Raw genomic sequence first — 25,354 nt, 5'->3', positions numbered from 1 at the left:
ATCATTAGGTTCTGGCACTCCTCTCTCTCTCTATTTTTATCATTGAGGCAGCTCTTGGCACAGTTCTGGTTAGTAACATCCTGGCTGCTGACCTGTGCCTTCCCTCACTCTCCTGGATTTTGAACCCTCCTCTGCTCATGACTTAAACCACACTTACAGGGTTGAAATCCTTCCTTATTATGTTAATTATGATATAACGCATCATCCTGTCTCCCACAGGAACTAATGTAAGTCTTTTAAAATAAATTTATTTATTTTATTTATTATTTTTATTTATTTATTTATTAGTTTTGGCTGTGTTGGGTCTCCGCCGCTGTACGCAGGCTCTCTCCAGTTGCTGTGAGCAGGGGCTACTCTTTGCTGCAATGCACAGGCTCCTCACTGCGGTGGCCTCTCCTGTTACAGAGCACGGGCTCCAGAGTGCACAGGCTTCAGTAGATGTGGCATGTGGGCTCAGTAGTTGTGGCTCGTGGGCTCTAGAGCGCAGGCTCAGCAGCTGTGGCACACGGGCTCAGCCGCTCCACGGCATGTGGGATCTTCCCGGACCAGGGCTTGAACCCATGTCCCCCGCACCGGCAGGCGGACTCCCAACCACTGCGCCACTAGGGAAGCCCCTAACGTAAGTCTTTACGTAAGCGCTCATGGAGTAGGTATTAAATTAATTCTCTCCATCCATCCCAGTATTCTGATAGAATTATGGAAGGACACCAATCTAATCTTGGTCCAAGGCATTCTGTTTTCCTTAGTGATTTGTGAGGAAGATCAATAGTAATTGATCCAAATCTGTTTTGACGTTTTTTTAAATCTTTTCAGGAAATAAAAAACTCTTATGTGAGTTTTTCCTGGTGCAAGTGGTAGTAATACTTCTGCTTATTTTCTTCTATTGTTCATCATCACAGAGATTTCCCCTAAGTTCCTGGTGACTTGGTACACACTTTATTGCCTAACCTTACTGTATGGGGATCAGTTGGGTCCATTGAGACTGTTTATCTCGGTCCTTAGAAACAACTTAATCTCTTGAATCTGTATTCCCATAGCAACCCTGTATGCTGGAGGCTTACTCACTTCAGTTATCCTCCTCTGACTCTCATGGGACCAGTGAAAACTTGCCTTATGGAGTGGCAACCAGGGCCTGGCCAAGAGCCCAACATGCTGATGTGTCTTTGGTCACATGGTGCCTGGGCTTGAGCCACTCACTTGTCGTGTTGGAAGCCAGCATTTAGTTGAAGTCTTTGGTCAGAGCAGTCCCTGGCGTTTTGGGGGCTACAATCAACAATAATTTGCAGTTCCTTCCTTCTTTATTTAAATAGATGTTAAGGGATTTTTAACAGAATGCCACCTAACATTTCCTCTTGAAGTAGTTCTTACTTGCCCACAAGAAAGTTCATTTGTTTCTTTTCTCTTCTTCACAAAGTCTCTTGAAGGTTTACAGTTCATTTCCATTGTAGAATTATGGAACTTCAGGGCAGAATCAGCTTTGATATTTTTCTGCCTACAGGAAAAGTTAGTATTATTTATTCATTCACTGAGTCACCTCACAAATAATTGTGTTCTCTGAGTTGGACAAAACATACACGGTCCTGATTTTCATGGAGCTTATGAATGCATGGGGGTAATAGACAATAAACAAGGAAATCAATTAAAAAACCCCGTGATTTCAGCTAGTGATGGAAGTGGTGTACAGAACAGTAAAGTGGGGTTAGAGAATGGAGAGTGATTGGCTGGGGTCAGCTGTTTTCAAGAGGGTGGTTAAGAGCTTCTTTGGCAAGGCGACAACATATAAGATTGAGATGATGAGCTGCATTAATGCTAGCTTCATTATTAAAGAAGCAAGCCTCTGATTTTCTGCGACTTTCAGATGAGGGGAATAACAACAGTGTCAGATGCTGCTGAGAATATAGGTAAGATGAGGATGGAGAATTAACCATTGGAGCTGGCAAGAGGAGTGATTTCTTAGGGGTTATTTTGAGTGGCATTCAGGGGCAAAAGCCTGGTGGAGTTCACTGAGAAGGGAATGATGAGGTGGAGACAGGGAACATCAGTAATTGTAGAGAGAGTTTTGCTATAAAGCAGAGCTGGAAAATGGGGAGCTGGAGGGAGATACAGGATCAAAGCAATTTTTGCATTTGTTCTGAATATTTTAGTGATGTTTCTATGTTGATGAGGATGATCTAGCGCAGAGGTTGGTAAACTACAGCTTAGGGGCCAAATCCAGCGCACCTGCTTTTGTAAATAAAATGTCATCAGAACACAGCCACACTGATTGATTGATTTATTGTTTGTGGCTGCTTTTGTGCTACAGTGGCAGAGCTGGGTAGTTTTGAAAGAGACCGCATGACCTGCAAAGCCTGGAGTATTTACTTCTGGCCCTCAACTGGAACAATTTCCCAACCCTTGATCTCATAGGAAGGGTAAAACTGATGAAGCAACAGGGTGAGCAGTGCCTTGCTAGACTGATATCCTTGCCTCCTAGGGGGGTAGCCCCTGCAATGCTCCCTAAGGGAGAGGTGTTAGAATCCAGTGCATGGGCGCAGGGGTAATGGAGCCGGGAAGTTAGGAAGTGATGATCTGCCTCTGGGATGCTTGAAAGTGAGACTTTTGAAGTGGTGCAATTAGTAGTCATAAAACTGTCTAGAAACTGGGTGCCTGAGGGGGGATTGGAAAAGAGTTTGGAAGTGATGAGGTCATTGAATTGAGTGGTCAAGGTATTGAATTCTTATTTGGATAATTGGAAACTATGTTCTGTATTCCTATTTTTAGACTATTTATAAAAACGAACTGTACTAAAGCCTCAATGTTGTCTACATATTTCTGTTTGGGGCTGTGGCCATTTGTTACTATCCTTCATTTCCTACTTTCAGATAGAGAGTAAAATGGTAACTATTACTGTGATTATTGTGGTCATTATTTTTTATGAGTTCCTCTTTTTATACTTGCCTTTTAAAAAATTATTAAGACATTATTTTCCCTATGGAAAATGCGTTATATTTCCCTTATTAAACTGTTTAAGCATGTTCAGAATTACTATTTATTCTTAGCTCTTTCAGGTAGGACAGAGCTCAGTCCTCTCTGGAACCCTGCTTAGAGGTGTTTTTTAGCCTGGGTCTTCTATCTAGAGTAGATATCTTCTGCCTAGAAACATATCTAACCATAGAATGTTGGTTAAATCTCAGGTGTACTATGCCCTTGGCCATATTTTATCACCTGCTCATTACTTGCTCAGACTTAAGCATTAGAGACACAGTTTGGGGCTGTGATTCTCCATGTCTTCCCTGGTGTAGCTTGATGGAATGTTGGAGTGGGGGGCAGTGTGTGCAGCCCGTAGGTCCCTGGTTGTCTCCTCCTCAGCTCTTCACTGTCAAGAGCCCTAGGCTTCGTGCGCCCCTAGACAGAGCCAGAGACTGTTCTGCAGACTCTGTGGCCGTTGTAGAGATGACATGAAAGCACTGGGAGGATAGTACTGCTCACATACCACAGTTCTTTTAGCGCAAGAGTCTAGCCTGGGCTGTCAGAGCGTAATGCAAATTCTGGGACTGCATTCCAAGCCTCCCAAGTAGTTGAACACAGGGCTTGGTTCAGTGGCAGGCTCCTCAATTCACCAGTCATTATTAGGGAATGAGTCAGTCACGTAGAGAAACCTTTCTCTGGGTTTTGTGCCAACAGTTTTATAGGTGTGAGTCCGCAGTGAGCTTTTCCTGCCAGTTCTGTAAGGAAGTGAAAGCTATAAGGGGCCTGTGTGCCAGTAGAAATGAGACCTTCCCCTTGGACAGTTCTAGGGTGAGAGTGTCAGTGTCCATGGCTAGATGGCAGTCATGGGCATTGGTAAAACCAAAACCTTCAGTAGCTTTCATAAGCCATTGCCATCTAAATATTGATATCCTTCAGTGGAACACTTGATTTCTCATTTACACATAGCGTATGCCATCAAAGCAATCTACTTTATTCTCTACCATAATAAACAGTTTTCCATTTCTTTATCCAGCCACCATAGGCATTATTATCTTTAGGATTTAAAAGGAGTATTCTGTAAATTATTTGTTTATTTAACATCAGATTAACATCTTCATTTAATTGGTTCGTTAAGGAATATGTCAAGATGACAGTTGAACCAATTGCCTCAGACCAGAATATTAATGTATGATATGTTTATTTTGACTGATGCGTTTGTTTATCTTTGCTTGGTGGGAGTTTCCAACTTTTCTTATTGGCGTCTTTGATTTTTTTGACTCATAAGCTAATGCCTTTTGGTTATTTTGTACTTGTAAAACAAATTTGTTTTACTTCTGATGGTGTTAAAATGTGCAGCACTGGGGACTTCCCTGGTGGCACAGTGGCTAAGACTCCACGCTCCCAATGCAGGGGACTCGGGTTCGATACCTGGTTAGGGAACTAGATCCCACATGCATGCCACAACTAAGAGTTCACAGGTCCCAACTAAGGAGCCCACGTGCCACAGCTAAGAGCCTGCCCGCCACAACTAATACCCAGCACAATCAAATAAATAAATAAATAAATATAAATAAATAAATAAATAAATAAAATGACTTGGCTGAAGAGGCCCACCAAGTCACTAAAAGAGCCTTCATTAAAAAAAAAATATGCAGCACTGAAAACGGTGGCAAAAGGGAAAAGATAACATTGGCAATGAAACATTTCTATATTTCGTACTTATATAGTTATTAGGTCTCTTTATGAATCGTAGTTAATTTAGGAACCTTTGTTTACTTGGTTATTACAGCCAGCAAACCATCATGGCATCCTAACTGTAGAAATAACAGCTAAACAAAGTCTTTTGATATGATCGGTGTACCTTCTGAAGTCTGAAAGAATAAGTCCCTTGATAATTTTTGGCAAGTTTTCGCCTCATATTTCTGTTGTCATGTTTGCACTTTCTTTTGGTGATTTACCAAGGTAATGGACCATTTTAGAATTAGCAATGTACTTATGCTGCAGACTCGTTGTTGTTGTTAATCTACTGTTGATGAAGCCAGGCATTGTCTGAATCCATCACATACACCTGTCACTGTCAGTCATCTTTGTAGAACAAAGTGAAATCCAACTGAGTGGAATGTAACATGAGGCACAAAGCACAGATTACCAATTCAGTTCTCTTGTCTCAACACCAAACCCTTTTCCATGTCAGGTCTTCTGATTTTATATGATGACAGTTATTGGTCAGAATATATTACAGTGTTTGCTGTACAGATGGGGCCTTTGTCATGTAATTAAAGAGCACAAGAGCTGCCAGACTAAACAGTGGTCTGAGTTTCAAATAATGTTCTGCGACTTCCTTGGCACATTTTTATCACCATCTCAAGCATGTGTTATTACTTAGTATTCTTTGCCATAGCTAGATTACAGAGGAAAAAAACCCAGGCAGTGAAGGAGACTAACCCTGATTCTTCAAAGAGATATTGCCTCTGAGATACCTTGTACCCTCAGAATGCACCATTTTTGTGTGTGCATCTCTCTGCTTGTACTCATAAATCCTGCTTAAACCAACTGTTTACGAAGTTAACATAATGGTCAGCTTTTACGGACAGACTTCATTAGTTATCTTGAAATTCTAAAGAAGGGTAGGCCCAAAGGGCAAATGGACAAAGAACTTGAAGTAAACATGAAAAAAAGAGTGTCCCCCTCATTAGTAATCAAAGAAAATTCCACTACGATGATAAAAAACATCAAACTGGTAGAGTTTTTTTAAAAAATAGCACTCATTCAGAGACTAGTGAAACATACACTGTCATAAATTGGTACATCTTTTATGACAGGCAGACTGACAGTATGTATTAAACCTTAAATGTAGCCTTTGATTCCACTTCTAGGAATTCATCCTAAGAAAATAGTACAAGATATACACAAATACTTACATACAAGAATGTCTATTAGAACATAATTTAAAACAGCAACAACAATATTAGTAAAGACAGCTGGTATCTGTCTTTACAGAGAGCTTTGTATGTACCAGGCAGGGCTGGGTGCTTCACAGGCACAACCTTATTTGCTCCTTACCATCAGGAAGGGAAGTAGGCAGTGGTATCACACGGGAGGAAAGTAACGATTGGAGTTATGTGTGCAGAGCTAGGAAGATCGAATGAGAAGCTGAACTCATTTGACGTGATTCCTTAACCATTACATTTGTTTTTTTCCCTAATGAATACTAGTAAAAAGTGGAAAACAGGGTTCCATCAATAGAGGACTAGTTAAATACAATGTAGGTTAGAAAAGTATACAATGGAATATTACTCAGCCATAAAGAAGAATGAAATAATGCTAACTGCAGCAACATGGATGGACCTAGAGATTATCATAGTAAGTGAAGTAAGCCAGACAGGGAAAGACAAATATTGTATGATATTGCTTATATGTGGAATCTAAAAAAATGATTCAAATGAACTTATTTACAAAACAGAAATAGACCCACATAGAAAACAAATCTATGGTTATCAAAGGGGAAAGGAGGGGAGTTTGGGATTAACAGATAAACACAACTATATATAAAATAGACAACTAACAAGGATCTACTGTATAGCACAGGGAACTATACTCAATATTTTGTGATAACCTATAAGGGAAAAGAATCTAAAAAAGGATATATATATATATATATATATATAAAATATGTGTATGTATATATATGTATAACTGAGTCACTTTTCTGTACACCTGAAACTAACACAACATTGTAAAACAACTGTACATCAATAAAAAAAAAAAAGAAAAAAAAGTTGACCCTAATAACAACAACAAAAAAAGTATGTAGGTATGAGAACTCATACTTTAATTGAATATGTGATAACATGGGAAATGTTTTAAATACATTAAAAAAATCCCAATATATGTAGGATGATTTGAGTTTTTCTCTCACCCTCTACTGTGATATAATATACCTAACGGTCTATTAAAATAGGCAGATTCCAGTTCTAACCCCAGATCTATTGTTGCCTTTGTGAGTGGGTGTGAGCAGGTTGCTTCACTAGCCTAAGCGTCAGTGTTTTCCTCTGTAAAATGGACTCAGCTATGGTTATTAGACATTAAACAAGGCATGGCTGTCCAAGCAACACAGAGTACATGTACAAGAAATGGTAGCTATTGTTTTAATGATGAGGTTGCTCCCATGTCTTATATGAATCAAAAAACAAGGAAATAATACATTAAAACTTATTAATGATTTTCTTAGAGTGCTGGCATTATAATATTTTATTTGTAATGCTTTGCTATGCTCCCAAACGTAACATTCAATGTATTATATTTTATGCCTCCGTATTTATATATTTTATAGAAAAATTTTATATAAATAGCTACATACAATTATTATGGTTTTTAATAATTTTCTATAATCAAGAAAAAATACATTTGTTAAACACATACACACAGAGACACAGGCTGGTGGTTCTTATCAAAAGTTAAAATGTGAATGACAGTCTCTAATCCATCTTACGGTTTTTCTGGTCAGCAAGGTAGCCTTTGGTTCAGTAGTTTCAAGTTGATCGTCGCTCTCTATTTTTGTCTGTTAGTACCATAGTATCATGGATTGATCTTAGAAGTAGCCCCTGAAATGAGCTTGGGGATACTAAAATTACTCAGCATAATGAAAGTACAGTTTATAGGAATTGGGACTGAAGCGAAGGTCTGAACATCAAGGAGGTTGAGCCGAGTGTTAAGTTGTTCTTTTTGACCCTTTTCCGTTCCACTCCCATTGACGTCCTTGCTTCCTACCTCCTGTGAACTTTTGAGACTTCCAGGTTTTCTTTTTCTTGCCAACTCTTTAAATGTTGGTGTTCCGTGGGTTTCTGTCCTCAGCTCACTTCTTACTCCTCTTTCCAAACTTAACTCACTTCTTCTCCAAACTAGCCTTTCCCCCATACGTTAGCTTAATATTGTATCTTAGAGCAGTTAAAAATCATGAACTCTGAAACTGATTAGCTGTGTACCTTGGGTAAGGTTCCATGCTAGTGTCCTCCTCTATAGAATAGGTTACTCATTCCTACCTCAAGGTAAGGATTAAGTAAGAGGTGAAGCCTTAAGCCCAGTGCATTATTGCATAGGAGCTTCCATAGATGAGATCCCTTGCTGTGATGTTTGTTGTTCTGGTGGCGGTCATGGCGGTGGCCTCCAGTTAGGACAAGTCAAGCACCTAGAGTCATTCTGAATTTCCTTCCTCCTCTCTCTCTCCTGCATCCAACAGATTTTCAAGTCCTGTTGATACAACCTCGTTGGTCTTTTCCTATTTACTCCTGCTTTGGTTCTTATCACCTCTTATCTTGAAAGTGGTTATTGACAGCTACCTGATCTTCCTGTTCCCAGTCCTTTTTGCATTCAGTCCATCCTCTCACTGTAGCCTGAATAATCATTGTAAAAAGGTAAAGCTGGTGATGGCATCATTTTGCCTAATCCTTCTCTTAGTGGTACCCAGTCACCTAGAGCAGGGACACGTGCTAACTCAGCAAACTTTTTCTGCAAAAGGCCAGATAGTAAACACTTTGGGCGTTGCTGGCCATATGGTCTCTGTTGCAGCTACTCTGTCATTGTGGTGTAAAAGCAGCCATGGACAATATGTAAATGAATGAGCATGGCTGTGTTCCAATAAAACTTTATTTATGGAAGCTGAAATTTGAATTTCATGCAGTTGTCATATGTCATGAAATATTGTTCTTTTGATTTTTTTCCAACCATTTAGAAACCTAACAACTATTGTTAGCTCGTGGGCCACACAGATACTGGCAGGTGGCAGGGTTTGGCCTGTAGGCTGGAGTTTACCAAATAAGTTGAAGTTTCTCAGCATGGATAACAAGATCTTTTGTGATCTTCCCTGGTTTATTCCTCCAGCCTGATCTTTTTAAAAAATTATTATTATTATTATTTTAATTATTTATTTATTTTTTAATGTGTGGTCTTATTTATTTATTTTATTATTTATTTATTTTTGGCTGTGTTGGGTCTTCGTTTCTGTGCGAGGGCTTTCTCTAGTTGCGGCAAGTGGGGGCCACTCTTCATCACGGTGCGCGGGCCTCACTATCGCGGCCTCTCTTGTTGCGGAGTACAGGCTCCAGACGCACAGGCTCAGTAGTTGTGGCTCACGGGCCTAGTTGCTCCGCGGCATGTGGGATCTTCCCAGACCAGGGCTCGAACCCGTGTCCCCTGCATTAGCAGGCAGATTCTCAACCACTGCGCCACCAGGGAAGCCCTAAAATTATTATTATTTTTTTAATGCAGACTTTATTTATTTACTTATTACTTTTGGCTGCGTTGGGTCTTAGTTGCGGCACATGGGATCTTTCCTTGCGGCACGTGGGCTCTTTGTTGAGGTGCACGGGCTTCTCTCTAGTGGTGGTGCGTGGGTTCCAGAGGACGTGGGCTCTGTAGTTTGCAGCACATGGGCTTAGTTGCCCTGCGGTATGTGGGATCTTAGTTCCCTGACCAGGGATTGAACCAGCGTCCTCTGCATTGCAAGATGGATTCTTAACCGCTGGATCACCAGGGAAGTCCACAGCCTGATCTTTTGCTACCTTCTCTTTACTTCTTCCATTTATTCAATAAACTCACCTTTTCTCTGTCCTTAATGAGTCATCATGTTTTTGTTTTCTCTCATGCTGTTCCCTTTGCCCAGGGCACAACTCATTAGCTGTCCTCCCTCCCCTTCTACCCTGTCTTCCATCCACTACCTGTAGATAACCTACTCCTCCTTCAAGGTTCAGCTCGAGCCGTACTTACTCTGTGCAGTGAGGACGCTCATGTCAGCTGCCTGGGTTTTTATCTCATCCCCACTTCTTGTCTCTCGATCATTTCTTTGTCTCTTAGTTTCTCGTCTGAATAAAAAAAAGGAATTAATCATCATCATCATCCCTGTGGTTTATCTTTGTTAGAATCCACTGAGCTAGCACATGGACAGCACTGGGAATCGTGTTTTTCACATAGTTATTGTGCAATCCACGTTTACTCTGCATCTCAGATAGAAGAGACTATTCCTGTTGTCCCTTCTGTACCCTTTATAGACATCTGTCATAGCACTTATAATACTTGATATAGCTCTCGACCCAGTGCATTGCATTCAGTAATAATAGGTGCTCAGTAAGTGTTTATTGGGTGAATGAGAGAGAAAAGGGAAAAATCTTAGCTTGACTTCAAGTGGATTCCAAAACAAAAATCTCTTGCATGTTACTAAGTAACAGGACAAAAAGGAGCCATAGAGAATAAGCAGGTTCATTAAATTGAAAATACATTTTAAAATATCTTATATACAGTTGCTGTTTTTTAGTATCGGGCTCATGTCCATGGGAGGAAAGAAATGCCACGTGGACAGTCTAGTGGTCCTCTTAGGAACCTGTGTCCCTGCCAATCCTTTCTCTTACTGGTTTGCATTTCTTTCTGTTCATTCCCCTCCCCACTCCTGCAAGGATGAGCACGTTTCTTACCTGTGCTTTCAACATGTGGAGCTGTGGGACCAATACAGAATCATGTCTTGGAGAAAGTGCCAAGGATTCAGTGAATTATTAGAGTAAGGAGGCCAGCTGCAGAGCCACGGGGTTCAGAAAGACAGAAGGTGAGGGCTCAGGACCCAGGCAGAACAGAAAGCACTGGGCTGGATGTGGGGAGGCGGGGCCAAAGCCCTTGGCTGGTTAACAAGAGCGTTGTTGCCTGTGCAAGGACGGTTTGTGTAAAGCCATGGACAGAACGGGACTTTCAGGCATATCACAGCATCTAGAATTAGAAGGAGCCAGAGATGTCTTGTCAATGAGCTCCATACACTGCGTGGAGAGCCTCTTGACTACTGTTCTTCCTTCTCACCTTCGGTACTTTCTGTGATAGAAACATTCTGTTGCTTGGATTCATTCAACAGATGTGGATTATCACAGGGCTGTATTGGGCATCTATTGAGGTAATAGGTAGGAAAGCATTTTTGAAAGTTGCTAATGTAAAGGTCTTCTATTTCCACCTAAAACCTCCTTTCTATTGGAAAACGTTTGCTTTATACATAAGCAAAGTGTCTCTTACTGAAATTCATATCTTTTTCATGCTGTTTTAGGCAGTGGGAGATTTTTGTACATCAGAGGTACATTCTGGTATGGCTCGTGTGCTAGCTTAATTCTGACACTTTCTCAGCAAGTGAAGCAGCCAACTTTATAACTTGGATTAAGTTATTTTTATATTGTTTATGTTTTGTGACCACTGGGGTGCAAATTTCCTCAGGGAATAAGTAGAATGCCTATCCTAGGGAGGATTCTGTAGATGTTGGTAAAATGACTAGATCTGAAATTCTCTGTGCTAATGCTGCTAAAATCTTAACCCTGCCCCTTCTTTTGGGGAAAAATAAGTCTTTCTATGTGTACCTTTATTGGTAAGACGTCTGCAGTTCTCTGCAAGAGGATTAGCAAGCATTGCAAGCAAAGGCAAACATTTCAAGGAAAAACTTTACAAATATTCTTGCTTTCAAGATAGACGTAATATCATGCCATAAGTAAACATTATGAAACCATTTCCTTTTGAAGTTGATTCACTGAACCAATAATTTGAAATTCAGCTTGATGTTAGAGACCTTTTATTTTAAATGACTGTTGTTGGTCCACTAGACTGGTAGATTAGGTGAGCCATAAGAAACAAAAAAGCTTTGTTTGTAGTCTAGCACTCAGTTATTAACAAATATGAAATCTAAAACTCCTAACCAACGTTGTTGGAAAGCTAACAAACGTCCAGCATCTATTTTGGGTTTGTGCACAAGTTGGCCAGAAGCAGCTTATTCAGAGAATGAAATCTGAATTATTAAAAAAAAGGAGGCGGGGGTAAGATGGAATTGGGGTGGGGGGAAAGGTCAAGTTTGTAGTGGGCAGAATTCTAAGATGACCTTCAAGACTCCAAGCCCATCTTTTCCCAGTTATTCAGTTAAACTCTAACTTAGTCCTGTTGTGAGGGGATATTGCAGATGTCATTAAGGTCCCAAACTAGTTGACCTTAAAATACGGAGATCATTTGGGTGGCCCTGACTAATCATATGAGCCATTTAAAGCTTGTCTGGAGGTCAGAGACAGGTAAGTCAAAGAGATTTGAAACTTGAGAAGGATTCTACATGGAGGAGATTCTCCGTTGCTGGTTTTGGAGATGGAGGGGGCCACGTGGCAAGGAATGTGAGTGGCCTCTAGAACCTGAGAGGGACCCCTAGCTGACAGCCAGCAAGGAAATAGGGGCCTCAGTCCTACAACTGCAAGGAACTGAGTTCTGTCAACGATGATTGAAAATGGATCCCTTCCACCCTCCAGATAAAAATTTAACCCAGCTGGCATCTTGATTCCAGAATTTTGATACTCTGAGCAGATAACTCAGCCATGCTGAGTTAGACTTCTGACCTGCAGACCTTTGAGCTAATCAGCAGGTGTGCTTTAAGCCATGAAGTTTGTGGGCATTCGTTATGCAGCAATAGAAAACTAATATGAGGCCTCTGTCATGTCTCCTTTGCATCACTGTAGTAGCTTGTTAACTGGTCTCTCTGCTTCTAGGCCAGTGTTGCTCAAACTGGTGAAGAAACAGTTTTTGAAATTCCAATGTGTTGCAGACCAATACTGTGGCAGATTGTGTTTTACGAAGATGGCTGCAAAAACATCTCCCGTCCCTGTGCTCTTCTGTCACGTGACCATGCCACTCCCTCTCTCAGGAGCCTCTAGTTTCCTCCACCTGAGTCTGGGCTGGCCTTAATGACAGTCTTATAACCTCTTACCACTTTCAAGTGATGCTCTGTGTTGCAAAGGCTGTTAGGAAAGGCCATGCAGCTTCTGCCTGGTTCTCTAGGAAAGCTCCTCCTTGGCACTCAGCTGCCACGCTTTGAGAGGCCATGCCACGTGGAGAGGGCAGTACTGGGTGATCCAGTCAACAGAATTAACAGCCTTCCTTGAGTCATCCCAGCCCAGATGCCAGACATGTGAATGAGAAGCCTTCAGATAATTACAGCCCCTAAGCTGGTCTAGTCAACCCCAGCCTTGTGTCTTCCCAGCTGAGGCCTCAAACATCGGGGACAAAGACAGGTCATCCCCACTGTGCCCTGTCCAAATTCACGACCCACAGAATCAGTGAGTGTCATAAAGTACTTACTGCTTTCTGGCACTACATTTGGGATTGGTTTGTTATGCAGCAGCAGATAACCAGAATAAACATTTTAATAAAATGCTATGAAAGCGAAATTATAAAAAGACAGAATATAAGCAGAAAACACATAGTGTTACTGCTATGCTACTCTGTTGGTCAAAGTAGTTACAAACCTGCCAAGATTCAAGAGGAGAGGATACAGACCCCACTTCTCAAAGAGAGGAGACTCGAAGAATTTGGGAGCCATTAAAAATTTTTTTTAATTTTGAAATAAATTTAGCCTTATCGAAAAGTTGTAAAAATATTACAGAGAATTTCCATATGCCCTTCACCCAACTTCCACTAATGGTAACATCTTACTGAGCCATAGTACTGTTGTCAAAACCAGGAAATTATCATTGATGTAATATTGTTAACTGATCTGCAGATTTTATTCCAGTTTTGCCAGTTTTCCCAATAATGTCCTTTCTCTGGTCCCGGGTCTAATCTAGGACCCCACAGTGCATTTAGTTTTCAGGTCTCCTTAGTCTGCTCCAATATGGGACAGTTCTCACCCTTCCCTGTCTTTCATGACTAATGCTTTTGAAGTGTACAGGTAGTTATTTTGCAAGATGCCCCTCAAATTTGCTTGAATTTTTTCATGGTTAGTTTAGGGTTATGCATTTTTCACAAAAGTACCCCAGAAGTGATGATGTGCCCTCCTTAGTGTGTGATATCAGGGTGTACATGACATCAGTATGTCTTATTCCTGGTGATGTGAAACGTGCTCCTTGGGGAAGGTGCTCCCTGCCAGGGTTCCCCACTGTAAATACCTTGTGGATAGGTCCTTTGAGACTATGCAGATATTCTGTTTGTCATCATATGTTGCTGGGGCCTTGTTATAAAACTGCCACAAAGTTCAAATTTTTTATCATTAGATCCAACAGATTAAAACTTAATCTTTCCAGTTTCTGTCATTATAGTGTCATAGATGTGGGCTGTTTGCAGACTGGCTCTGGTCTGCAGACCACGCTTTGAGGAGCAATGTTCTAGGCTGCACTGCTTCACCAGTTCCTTTATTCCTATTACTGTCAGATTGGAGTTTGAATAGCAAATCCAATGGTGTCATTCTTCAGCTTAAAATTCGTCAGAGTCTTCCCATCCTTTTAGGGTGCAATCCAAACTTCTAAGCCTGACGGTCAAGGCTACATCATTCTGCTCCATCTTTCACATTGTCCCTTTACTAGTTAGACTTCTCCGATTATCCTCACCATTGTATCCATGTAGGCACACCTGGCTCCTCCACATACTGTAGCTGGCCAATCCCCTGTCTTTCAAGGCTGATGAGCACCACTTTTCAGTAGTCTGGGCTCACTAGGTTTTTCCCACGTCTAGTCCCCTGTATCCTGTGCATATATCTCTGATAGAAGTTGAATTTTGTTTTTATGTTTGGTTATGTATATGTCAAGCCATTTTTTAAAAAAATTTTTATTGAAGTATAATTGATTTACAATATTGTGTTAGTTTTAGGTGTACAGCAAAGTGATTCATTCATATATTAGCTATATCATATGATATTTGTCTGTCAAGCTATTTGACTTGACTGAGCTTAAAGGCATTGACTTTGAGTTATAAGATTAGCCCATGACAAGGGTTCAAGAGTGTTAATCATAACTTGAGATAGTATCCAGGAAGAAATGTCTCCAGTACTAAGTAAGATCTGTATGACCAGATGGATTCCAGAAATGCAGAGACAGTGTGTGGAGAAGCCCTTTGGGGAGGACATTGTCCCTGATGGATAGGGTTGACTGTTGGGGCCTTTGGCTCTAGACTTGTGGCCCTTCTCCATGTGTATGGTCTCTACCCCAGGGGTAGATAAAAACTTCAAGCGAGGAGGCAAACTCAAGACAGTGCAGCTCCATGGGTGGACCCCTGTGTCTCCGTAGGCCTGTTTTCTTGCTTTTGGGGACCACTTTCTTTGTCCCGCAAATCTGAGCAAAGAGCAGGTGGAGATCCTCTGCCTTCCTCTCCCTGCACCTCCTTCTAAGTTTTAAAGGAAAAATTTAAAGAATGCTAATAATGGTTTGAAATTCAACCCAACCTAGTGTTATAGCTCTCTGAACAGAACGGGAGTGATCTCCCTGTACCAATTTTTCCTGTGTTGCAACTAGTCTTTTATATCTAAATATTGCTAAGCTTACTTTATATTTAGCCCTATTTTCAAAGTATATGAAATGTAATTGTGCCAGAAAATAGAGAAAAGCAAGGCCGCCATGATTCCATAGGTCACCGCTAATAACTTTACCTCGAAAGCAATTGTTCTTTCTTACATCAGAAGTGTTGACCTATTATTTAAAGTATACATTTTAATCTTTTTGGTAATCATTTAGCACATTTTGTGATAAAATCTTCTTAAAATCTGTGCTCATAGCTTCCAGAGATAAATCTCAACTAAGTAGTTATCAGAATTTAAATACATGGTATTTTAAATGAGTTATCAAACATTAATAAATACATGAAAATGTTATCAATTAAAAATTATCCATAAATAACTTATCAGTAAATAGATTTTAAAAAATTTCCCAATACCAATGGCAACATTTACTTTAAGAACAGGAGGGAGTTAGAATGCCAAATAATGTATCCTAAAGATTTTCGTAAATTCATTCAAAATTTCCTAATTCAAACAGCACCTCTTTTGTTAATAACATAAACCACAGATATACAAAGTCCCAGTCAATCTCCTGTAATGAAACCTTGTAAGGAAAACTCTTTCACCATGTACAATCTTATCATTAAATGACACTGTTAAGGGGAAGAAGAACTGCCCCTCCCCAACAAAAAACCCAAGGTAAAGTAGTCCCAAGAATGGAATTTGGAAAGGGCAGTATATTTCAATTTAACCATCTGGAATTACTTAAATACAGTGTGCTTAGGTGGCTAACATAAGGGAAGAAAAGTTTACTGTGCTACAGTTACTGTCTTCACAATCCTTTGAAGATTTGGCATAATTTCAAAAAGATCTCTACTTTGTTTTTGGTTTAAAAAATTCAGATAAATCTTTTCCCTTCCTGTCCTTCAGGCTGTCTATAAACTATAGAAATTTCATTCTTTTCAAATGTAGGAAATAACAGACTCATGTAGTAAGATGATACTGGTCATTTAAATCATGGGGGCCAACCACAACAGAGCCCCCGGATAAGATAGCCTTTTGAGTCATGGTTTTCCAAAGTCTCTGTGATGACTTAAGACCTGCTGCCTGGATAAATCCCTGAGAACCAGCCACTTCCACTTTGTTTAGAGGTAAGCCTCCTCCTCCCTGCTCTACAGAGGCCCGAGCACCGGAGCTGCTCCCCAGAGGACCAGGTCAGAGCAAGAGAGCTCCATTACTCAGAGCACATCAAGGGTTGATCATTTGAGAACCGAGCTACTAATTGGACTTATGATGATATGAAAGGAGATGCTTAAAGTAAGGAGACATATTTTTTAAAATCAAAATTTAAGAACATATTGAAAACTATGGTCTCTAAAGCAGTCTAAAATCTGTGGATTTCAGATATTTTATATACAACTCACAATAAAACAAAATGCATTTTATGTCACTACCCAGTACACGTATTCAGACCTATAAGTGAAATAAAAATGCCACGGACAATACTGTGTGTGAGACCCTTGGATATTTTCTATTGTATTGTTTTAAATTAAGAAAATGCTAGTCAACAGCCAGTAAACTCATTGCTCACTTATCAGTCACTTCCCATAGTCTGGAAAAGTGCTGCCTCAGATAGTTGTAAGTGTATGCAGCCACCGTTGTCCCATACCTGCTTTAGAGTGCTTTTAGGATTACATGTGAGGTTAGTTCATGAGTCACAGAAAATGTCATAGAAAAAACATTTTTTTTCACTAAAAGTGATTTTATTTCGCTTGAGTTCCCTTTTTATTTACCAGATGTGGCTCTAAATTATGTGTTAGTCAAATCAAAGAACAAAATTTTTCTGGTTCATTGTGTTCAGAAGAATGTGAGGATCGAAGTGTTAGAACTTGAAGGAGACTTAAGAGGTAGTCCAGGCCAGCCTGCTCGTCATGCAGAGACCCGGAAATGAACTAGTTGCAATTTTTAAGAAAGAATTAAGGTCGTTTATGTAATCTTATGTTAGTAATAGAATGTATTTTAAAATACCATCACAGAAAGGCTGGTGTTGTGAGTGGCTGCTTCTGGATCTGAATGTTGGGGTAGACTGTGATACAGGGAGATGTCACTTCTAGGTACCATTGGGGAGGCAGTGGTGCCTGTGTCCCTGTGACTTTCTTGGCTGTGGTTGCTAGGGCCACTTGGAGATGTATGTGCTTGGCTCTTTCAGCCTGGGCCTAACAGAAGTATATGTCATAAAAATTGAAAAAGATCTATTTAGCAAACGATATGGTTAACATCTAGGAAGCTGAGGAAGAGGATTAAGAATGTGCTGACATAAAGTTGTGCTTGGTCCTGAGTCTGTGCACTTCTTGTCCTGCCCAGGCATGGTATAAGGAGCTCCATCCTCACATCTGAGCCTTCAGTGCCCAGGAAAGTGAGAGAATGTAAATGAATTTAATATTTGTAGTCAAAACCTTTTCCCTCTAATGTATCGAGACTACAGAAATCATCACGTTTATTTTTGCTAGATACTGAGCTAGGGCTTTCTAAGTGCTTCAGTCTCTGAGAATTCTCTCTGTATCTCACTTTTCCTTAACAGATATTTGTAAAACACTGTGATCTTTTTTTTGGCTAATCTCATAGGCTTTTCTTTCATCAATGTATTATCATAGACAAACAAGCTCTAGGGAGGCCAGACAATAAATTCCCTTTCTATCCTCCTGGCATTTTCTGTGAAATAGACAAACAGCACATACACACAACGAAAACAACATGCTTGTCTTAAGTGCTGTAGTTTATCCTACAAAGTAAATTCTAATCAAGTTAAGGAATCTGATTTTTTTTTAAGCTGGAGCAGGATCAGCAAATTATAGCTTGTGGGCCAAATATGGGACACTGCCTGTTTTTGTAAATAAAATTTTATTGGAACACAGCCATGCCTATTCATTTATGTATTATTTATGCCTGCTTTTACATTATGGAGACAGAGGTAAGTAGATGCTATAGAGACTGTGTGGCCTGCAAAGCCTAGAATATTTACTATTTGGCCCTTTATAGAAAAAAGTTTACTGACCCCTGGAATAAAGGAATATTTAGAGATTGAAGTATTGTCCTTAAAAAACTATCACTTTTGAATCAAGGCTATTTTCCCTTAAGTAGCATGAAAAAATTCTTCTGTTACAAACAGATGACAATTTATAACTAGGTTTGATGAGATAAAGTGCCTAGAAACTACTGAGTGATTGGTGTCTACCTTTTTTTTAAAGATCATTAAAAATCATTGTACATTAAATCATTAATGCTGAGAAGATAACTAATGAGGCATATATGAAAGATTACAGTGTGGCATGCTAATAATTTAACTACAGGGAGGATTGGTTACATTATTTCAGCCGGCATTGCCTATTTGGACAGTCTTTATAATAATTGTGAATTTTAATAAAATTTTACATTTATAAATATCAGTCTGAGGTTTTACTTGCTACAGATCAGTGAGGCTAAGCTAATAGTCATTTGCAAAGAAGCCTCATATTTCTTGTGTTTAGATGTAGTTCAGTGTATTAAAATGAGTATTTAGTCATAATATTTTTCGGTCACAGAATTTAAGCAATAAAACATGGGGCTTCAATGCTCCATATCAGGGTAGCAGTTTAAATAATTTTAAAATAATTAATAAATTATCTTTTCATTTTTTAACAGACTTGTGGAAGAAAGCAAACTGATCCCACGCATTTTTGATGTAATTCTGGTAAGAGAAGAAATGTGTGTCTGAAATTCAAATGAAGTTTAAAAGTTTTTAAAGTTTTCACCACGTTGTTTGGTTGGGTTCTAACCCTAACTCTGCCCAGAAGGATTGTGTGTCCATCATGTCACTTAACCTTATTAGGCCTCAGTTTCCTTGTCTGAGCTCTTGTCCAGCTCTGAGATTGTATAGGGACGCTGTTTAATGACCTGCCCTCTTTCTGAAACTCCTTTGCATTTTATTTCTATAAAGTTAAAAATGTGTTATCTAATATAGAAAGAATACTGTATCTGAGGTTGGTTTGTGGAGGAAGGGAAGAATGATGATTGCTGTGCTTCAATATGAATTTTCTGATTTTCACCATGAAGCTCTGACTTTGTCATCACTGGGTCAGATCAACAATTCTATGCCTATGGGAAGAAGTTGTCTTCTTCAGAACTTAGAATAGCTTAGCTTCCGTACACCATTTTCTCCATTCCTAGAACACAACTTGTTTGAAAACCATCGGTTAAAGAAAACCTTTCCTCTCTGGTTCCTACGTGTAGAGAATAAAATGGGACGTAGGGTTGGCTTTTCTCACTTCTGATAAATCCCTATTTATACTAAATACAAATCTGAGAATTAGGCTGAAAACTCAGTTGGTACTTATAGCAAGGGAGTGCCCTTAGCCAAAGAAGTGTTCTCTTGTACCTGAGTGGGTTGTCCCCGCTTTACCAAAATGTTTCCCTCCATAGCTGACTGACAGTGCAAGGGACAAAGGAGGGGGACATGTCTGCAGTCAGATCAGCCGAACCTGCCTTGGTCATCAATAGAGCAATAGCTGTTATTGTCTGATAGCCCTACAAATGGAAGATTAGCCCTCTTTAATCATCCTAAAACATTAATCTACAAGTTGTTTGTGTGCTGATAGGGCTGTATGGTGAAAACATTATTTTTCTTAGCTGCAGATTGCCCTTTTTTTGGTGGAGAGCTGTTGGGTTTGCTGAGCTCTTTGAGTTAGGCGGGGAGTAGGGGTGGGCATGGGTAGTATTCCCAAAGCACGCTCCAGTGACAACAAGATGACCCAGAGCTGCCATGCTAAGAGGATTGAATTGCTTCAAATAGTCAAAGGAGATTTTAGAGGCAGTGTCGGGAGAAGAAAGGGAGAAAAAGGAGATGAAGAACCATGGAGATCATCAGCTGTCTAGTGGAGATTTTTAAGCTTTGCCCAGTGGTATGTGCGTCTCCCACCTTCAGTAGGACATATATTACTTGCTAATTCGTTGTGGAGTTGGATTTGTTTTTGGAGGGCCACGGGTGCCATTAATGTTGGGTTCGGCTGCACGGTTGGGCAGAGGGCAGGAGCCAAAGCTGTCCACATTCAGCCACCTCTGGCTTAAACTTGAAAAGAGACTTGGTGCTGCAGACATAGAGAGCTGGAGCTAGACTGGACCTTAAACTCATGGATGTGACTCATCCCCTTGCTGTGCCAGGAGGGCTTCTGACCTGCTGAGGTCAATACAGCTCCTTTTGTGACTGATAGAAAGTTCTCTACCCAGCCTTTGGCAATCATCTCAAGGTCTAAAATCCCACACATGGAAAATTCTTCCTTGTAGGTTACCAAAACCCTTCCATACGTGGTGAATCTGTATAATGAGCACCTAGCAAGGCTTCATATTGTGCAAATGTTTAACTGATTAATGCCACCATTGAACCCCCTGTCATTGTGTTGTAGCTGTCGTTGGGAGTGCGTAGAGGTGACATATACTTTCCAGGTCAGGATTTCAACTTGTCCTGAGCCCTGTGACCTCGGAGACATTTCTGGGATGAGGCTTTTCCTCCTGCTGGAACAGCTCCATACTCAAGTGTTTTATAGGCCCTTATTTTGAAAAGAGGTCCTGCTGCTAAGAAAAAGTAAAGAAAAAAAACAGTTGGAAATCACTGCTTTTTGGGACAGGACTTTTGATGTATTTGAAGAACATTATTGAATCCCTATTCTATTTTTGTCTTTCTTGAGTTGAATAATCTCTACTTTTTTCTCTGTATGAATACGTTTTTAATCAATGAAGTATCTTTGTAGCAGTTATCCTGTGAACTATTACCTTGTCCTTTCTAAATTTTTGTCACCGAGCTAGACATAATATTTTATTGATTCTATGCTGTACTTTTTTTTCCCCCTCATATTTTAACATTTCTGAATCCAGGCTGTACTTCCCAAACCAATGACATTTTACAGTTGCTTTCAGCCAGGTGACCTGGTTGTCATTGCCTTAACCAATTCATTTCAGTTTTATTTTTCTTTTTATTAGTGCCCAAGAACGATATATTAGAAAAATATATGTCTAAGTTTAAAAGAGCTCTTTCAATAAAAATAAAATTCTAAGTAATAAGAAACCATGCCATAGTTTAATTGAAAGCATTTTTCTTCTGTAGTGCTTGATAAAATAATGGTGTATCTTAGAACTGATGGATTCCTGGATTCAAGAAAACACAGTGTATACTTCAGTTGGGTTTGGCTTCTAAGTTCAAGAGCCTAGGTGGTGTCTGGCATATATATAGCAGCTTCTAGCAATGGTTTGATCAGAACGAGACATAATGAAAAGATTGTACAAGACCCTTTGGCTACTGCTTGTGTCTTTTAGCCACTCATTAAAAAACAAAACAGCATTTGACTCATTTAGCTCGTGGTCCACTGTGACCTCTTGATGATTTTTTTCTTTACTCTTAGCACATAACTGTTTTCCATCTTCGGTTTGATGTACTTAGAGCCTGATAATGGGCTTTATAACATCGTTCTTTTCTAGAGTTCCTCATATGATATGCTCTTACCCACAGTGTAAGACATCCTCTTCTAGATGTTTTTCATTACAAAGCAAAACTGTTTCTTCTGGTGGGCAGGAATTGCCGTCAGCTTCTATGTCTTTCCTGCAGGCTTGGAGGAAGGTGAAGATAAAGGCAGCAGAATTCTAAATTTGTCATCCTGTTTGGTAGGAGGTTTCTCAAGGGAGAAAGAGAATACTGTGAGCTCCAGGGGAGGGAGTGATTGGCTCTGCTCCATGTAGGGAGAGGAGTTTCACAGAAGAAGTAACCTTTGGGGCTTCCCTGGTGGCACAGTGGTTGAGAGTCCACCTGCCGATGCAGGGGACAAGGGTTCGTGCCCCGGTCTGGGAAGATCCCACATGCCACGGAGCGGCTGGACCTGTGAGCCATGGCCGCTGAGCCTGCGCGTCCGGAGCCTGTGCTCTGCAATGGGAGAGGCTACAACAGTGAGAAGTAACCTTTGAACAGGGCCTTGAGCGGCTTGTCGTGAGGAGAGGGGGCATTCCAGCTTTGGGGATGGTGAGTACTTAAATGTGCCTGCACCAGGGCCGTGGAGAGATGGTAGGGAGTGAGTAGTTTGGGACCAGATTCCCGCAGGGCTTTATACTGTGGTTCTTTCTTATTTGTTGGCTTTGCAAATAATTTATGCTTTTCAAAATCACGGTCCTCTAAACAAACTAGTGGTTACCAGTGGGGAGAGGGGAGGGAGGAGGGGCAATATAGGGGTAGAGGATTAAGAGGTACAAGCTATTATGAATAAAATAAGCTGCAAGGCTATATTGTACATGGGGAATATAGCCAATATTTTATAATAACTGTAAATGGAGTATAACCTTGAAAAAATGTGAATCAATATCTTGTACACTAGTAGCTTATATAATATTGTACATAAACTATACTTCAATTTAAAAATTAAAAAAAATCAGAATCCTCTATTTAAAAGAAAACTTTTTGAGCCCCTCTGCTGCTGGGACTATGTGCAGTGAGGAGGTATGCTGCCTGGCCATTGGGGTTGGGTCTGGGAGAGGATCAGGATTAGGGTCATGGGCTTTTACTGGAAACTTGAAACAGGTTGAAAGCTGGATTCTGGGAGTCACCTGTAAGACTCCATCAGCGAGGCTTTTGAGATCAGCCAAATGGACTGTGGGAAGGGAGCTTAAAAGATAGAGCCGGTCTCAGAGGTCTCATCTAAGGGTCCAGGAGTTCTAACACCACATTCAGGATAGAGAACAGGCAGGATATTTTTAATCCCGTGTTCCAGCTGCAAGTGTCCCCACTCTTGGCAGGCCAAGCGGTGGGAAGAACCAGGTAGCTGATAGCTTACAAAAGGGAGCTGTCACAGCAGCTCGGTGCTGCTTCCCTGGCAGACACTGCATTTTCACTGACAGCACAAGGCAGCTGTGCTGGGGGGAGTGGAGGCTCAGTCAGCCTGCATTGAATTTAGCTGACTAGATTCCCGCATACAGCCTTCAGAGTCTACAACTCTAAGACAGTCTGGATCTGCTTAGTAAATGCGGGCTCCTGGAGAAAGTCAATCATAGGAGGACCTGGTGGCTTGGTTTTTGAGTGCAGAGTTGCTGGGCGAGCAGGAATGAAAGCATTCTTCTTTCTCCTTTGCCACTTTCCAAAGAGTAGACATTGCTTTTAAATGTGTCTTAAGTATGAATTTGGACGGATCAGCCTTTGGGTTTTGCTATAACTCTAATCTCTCTTCATTTGATTTCAGTGGTTTATGTTTTGACCTACTTCCGTAAATCATTTTAATGCCAAGTAATATGGGCAACCTGTATTTTATTGGGAAAAAAATCTATATTCATAGCAGATTTTCCAATATGTGCCAAAATATTGCTGTCATGATAGTTTATGTGTCTATTCCAGAGCAGACAATTAAAGAGCAATTTCATTGGCAAATGTTAACAATAAAAATGGGATTAGCAGCCCACGAGTTTGACAATTATATTGTTTGAACAGTTCTCAAGGACAGCAGTTGAAGTAAGCTTGAGTAAATCTTTCAAGTCAACTGTATCTTTAGAAAAGAGTCTCTTTACCGACCTTTGGAGCCTAAAGGATTTAGTCCCTGAAATACCAAAGTAGTACAGACTGGTAGCCTCATCACATTTAAGGAATGTTTCCAGTCCTGAGCGTTCATCAGGCTTCTAAAATTACTTTGCTCCATTCTAGTTGCAGCCCATCTAATGTGAATTGGTTCTTAGGGTCAAAATGACAAGTTACTTGTAAGTTTAAGCATCTCATGCTTGTGTCCAATATGCCATTAATAAGCTGCTGCTCTGCACTTGAGCATGAGTTTCTAAAATAGAAAACATGATTTGATTAAAATTTCAAAATGCTTGACTTAGGAAGGTACTTTAAAAGTTACACAAAGAGTACTTACTGGATGCAGGGGATAAATCAGAATCTTCAATCTACATGGATGCCTATCAGGGATTCTGTAGATTGTAGGATGGAGCTCTATAACCAATTCCTGGTGTATACGAAGATGATTTTATACACTGCTAACACACTGCCATTAAAGTATGTACTTCAAAGTGTTTTGTTCAGTGGGGGTGAGGAAGGAGATGGATTTGTGCAGATCTATTCTGTAAACTGATATTTACAGAATAACTCTCTGGGGCTAGTGTGCAATGTATTGATACTGGATTGAATGAAGTGAAGTTGCCCATACAGCAGCTGAGCTAATGACGTTGCTCTGATCAATACCATGTTATCTGGTTAGATGAATAAATGGGTTGAAGCTAAGTAAAATAAACTTCTATCAGTATACTTGGGCTAAAGCATGACTAGTTACTGCATAATCAGCCCAAATGGTTTGAAAGAAGATGGACTGTATTAAGATAAAAACTACATGTTATATCCACCGAAAAAATGCTAAAATAGGGCTTAGGATATCTTTGGCCAATCACAGGGCATATATTGGGAGTGTGTTACATAGGGCTTCTTCCAAGTCAGTGTAATCTTGCGTGTTATCATCATCATTCTTGTTTCTAGTTCTGCTCTAGTTCCTGGGCTTCACTTTGAGGAAACAGGTACTATTCCCTCTTCCTTCTCTGTAAGGAGATGGTCTAGTTACAAACCATAGAAGTAGAAAGTGATAGGATGTCAAATAATGTACTTCCTAAGAGTGTTAAGCTTTTGTGTTTTTTGGTTTTATTCTTCTTCTTCTTCTTTTTTTTTTTTTTTTGTCGTATGCAGGCCTCTCACTGCTGTGGCCTCTCCCGTTGTGGAGCACAGGCTCCGGATGCACAGGCCCAGCGGCCATGGCTCACGGGCCTAGCTGCTCCACGGCATGTAGAATCTTCCCAGACCGGGGCACAAATCCGTGTCCCCTGCATCGGCAGGCAGACTCTCAACCACTGTGCCACCAGGGAAGCCCGGTTTTATTCTTAATTGATCATGGGATTAGACTTGTGAAGAAGTAAGGGTAAAATTAGGGCATAGCAAATAAATGAAACCTCAACAAGAATGAGTTACAGACCAGTGAAAAGAGATGCATGGTCCAATAAAGTGTTATAAGGGAGAATCAAGAGAAAACAAACACTGGATTAAATTTTGGACAAGCAAAAGAATTAGTATAGTACTGGAAGAAGAGGCGGTGTTCTTGTTTGAAG

At 40.3% G+C, this 25,354-nt stretch overlaps 1 protein-coding gene and 1 long non-coding RNA gene across 6 annotated transcripts in view; one reads left to right on the top strand and one right to left on the bottom strand.

Annotated features, from left to right (window-relative positions):
• The window catches only part of ULK4 (unc-51 like kinase 4), a 549,109-nt gene that overhangs the window by 237,064 nt on the left and 286,691 nt on the right, over positions 1-25,354 (top strand). For all 5 annotated transcript variants that reach the window (XM_082638146.1, XM_082638145.1, XM_082638142.1 and 2 more), the window contains one exon: positions 18,887-18,935. In XM_082638146.1, coding sequence (XP_082494272.1) covers positions 18,887-18,935 — 49 coding nt within the window. The remainder of the gene's footprint in view (positions 1-18,886; positions 18,936-25,354) is intronic.
• LOC309813663 lies at positions 309-10,520 on the bottom strand. The gene is made up of 3 exons (XR_014295531.1): positions 10,416-10,520; positions 9,715-9,809; positions 309-1,492 (listed from the first exon to the last, which is right to left on the bottom strand). It is a non-coding gene; the product is annotated as an uncharacterized lncRNA (long non-coding RNA).

The sequence above is a fragment of the Mesoplodon mirus genome (assembly GCF_964341445.2).
Source record: "Mesoplodon mirus genome assembly, chromosome: 12".
In the NCBI taxonomy this organism is placed as follows: domain Eukaryota; kingdom Metazoa; phylum Chordata; class Mammalia; order Artiodactyla; family Ziphiidae; genus Mesoplodon; species Mesoplodon mirus.
Note: the sequence above shows the minus strand (reverse complement) of the source record. Positions and strands in the feature narration are given on the sequence as shown.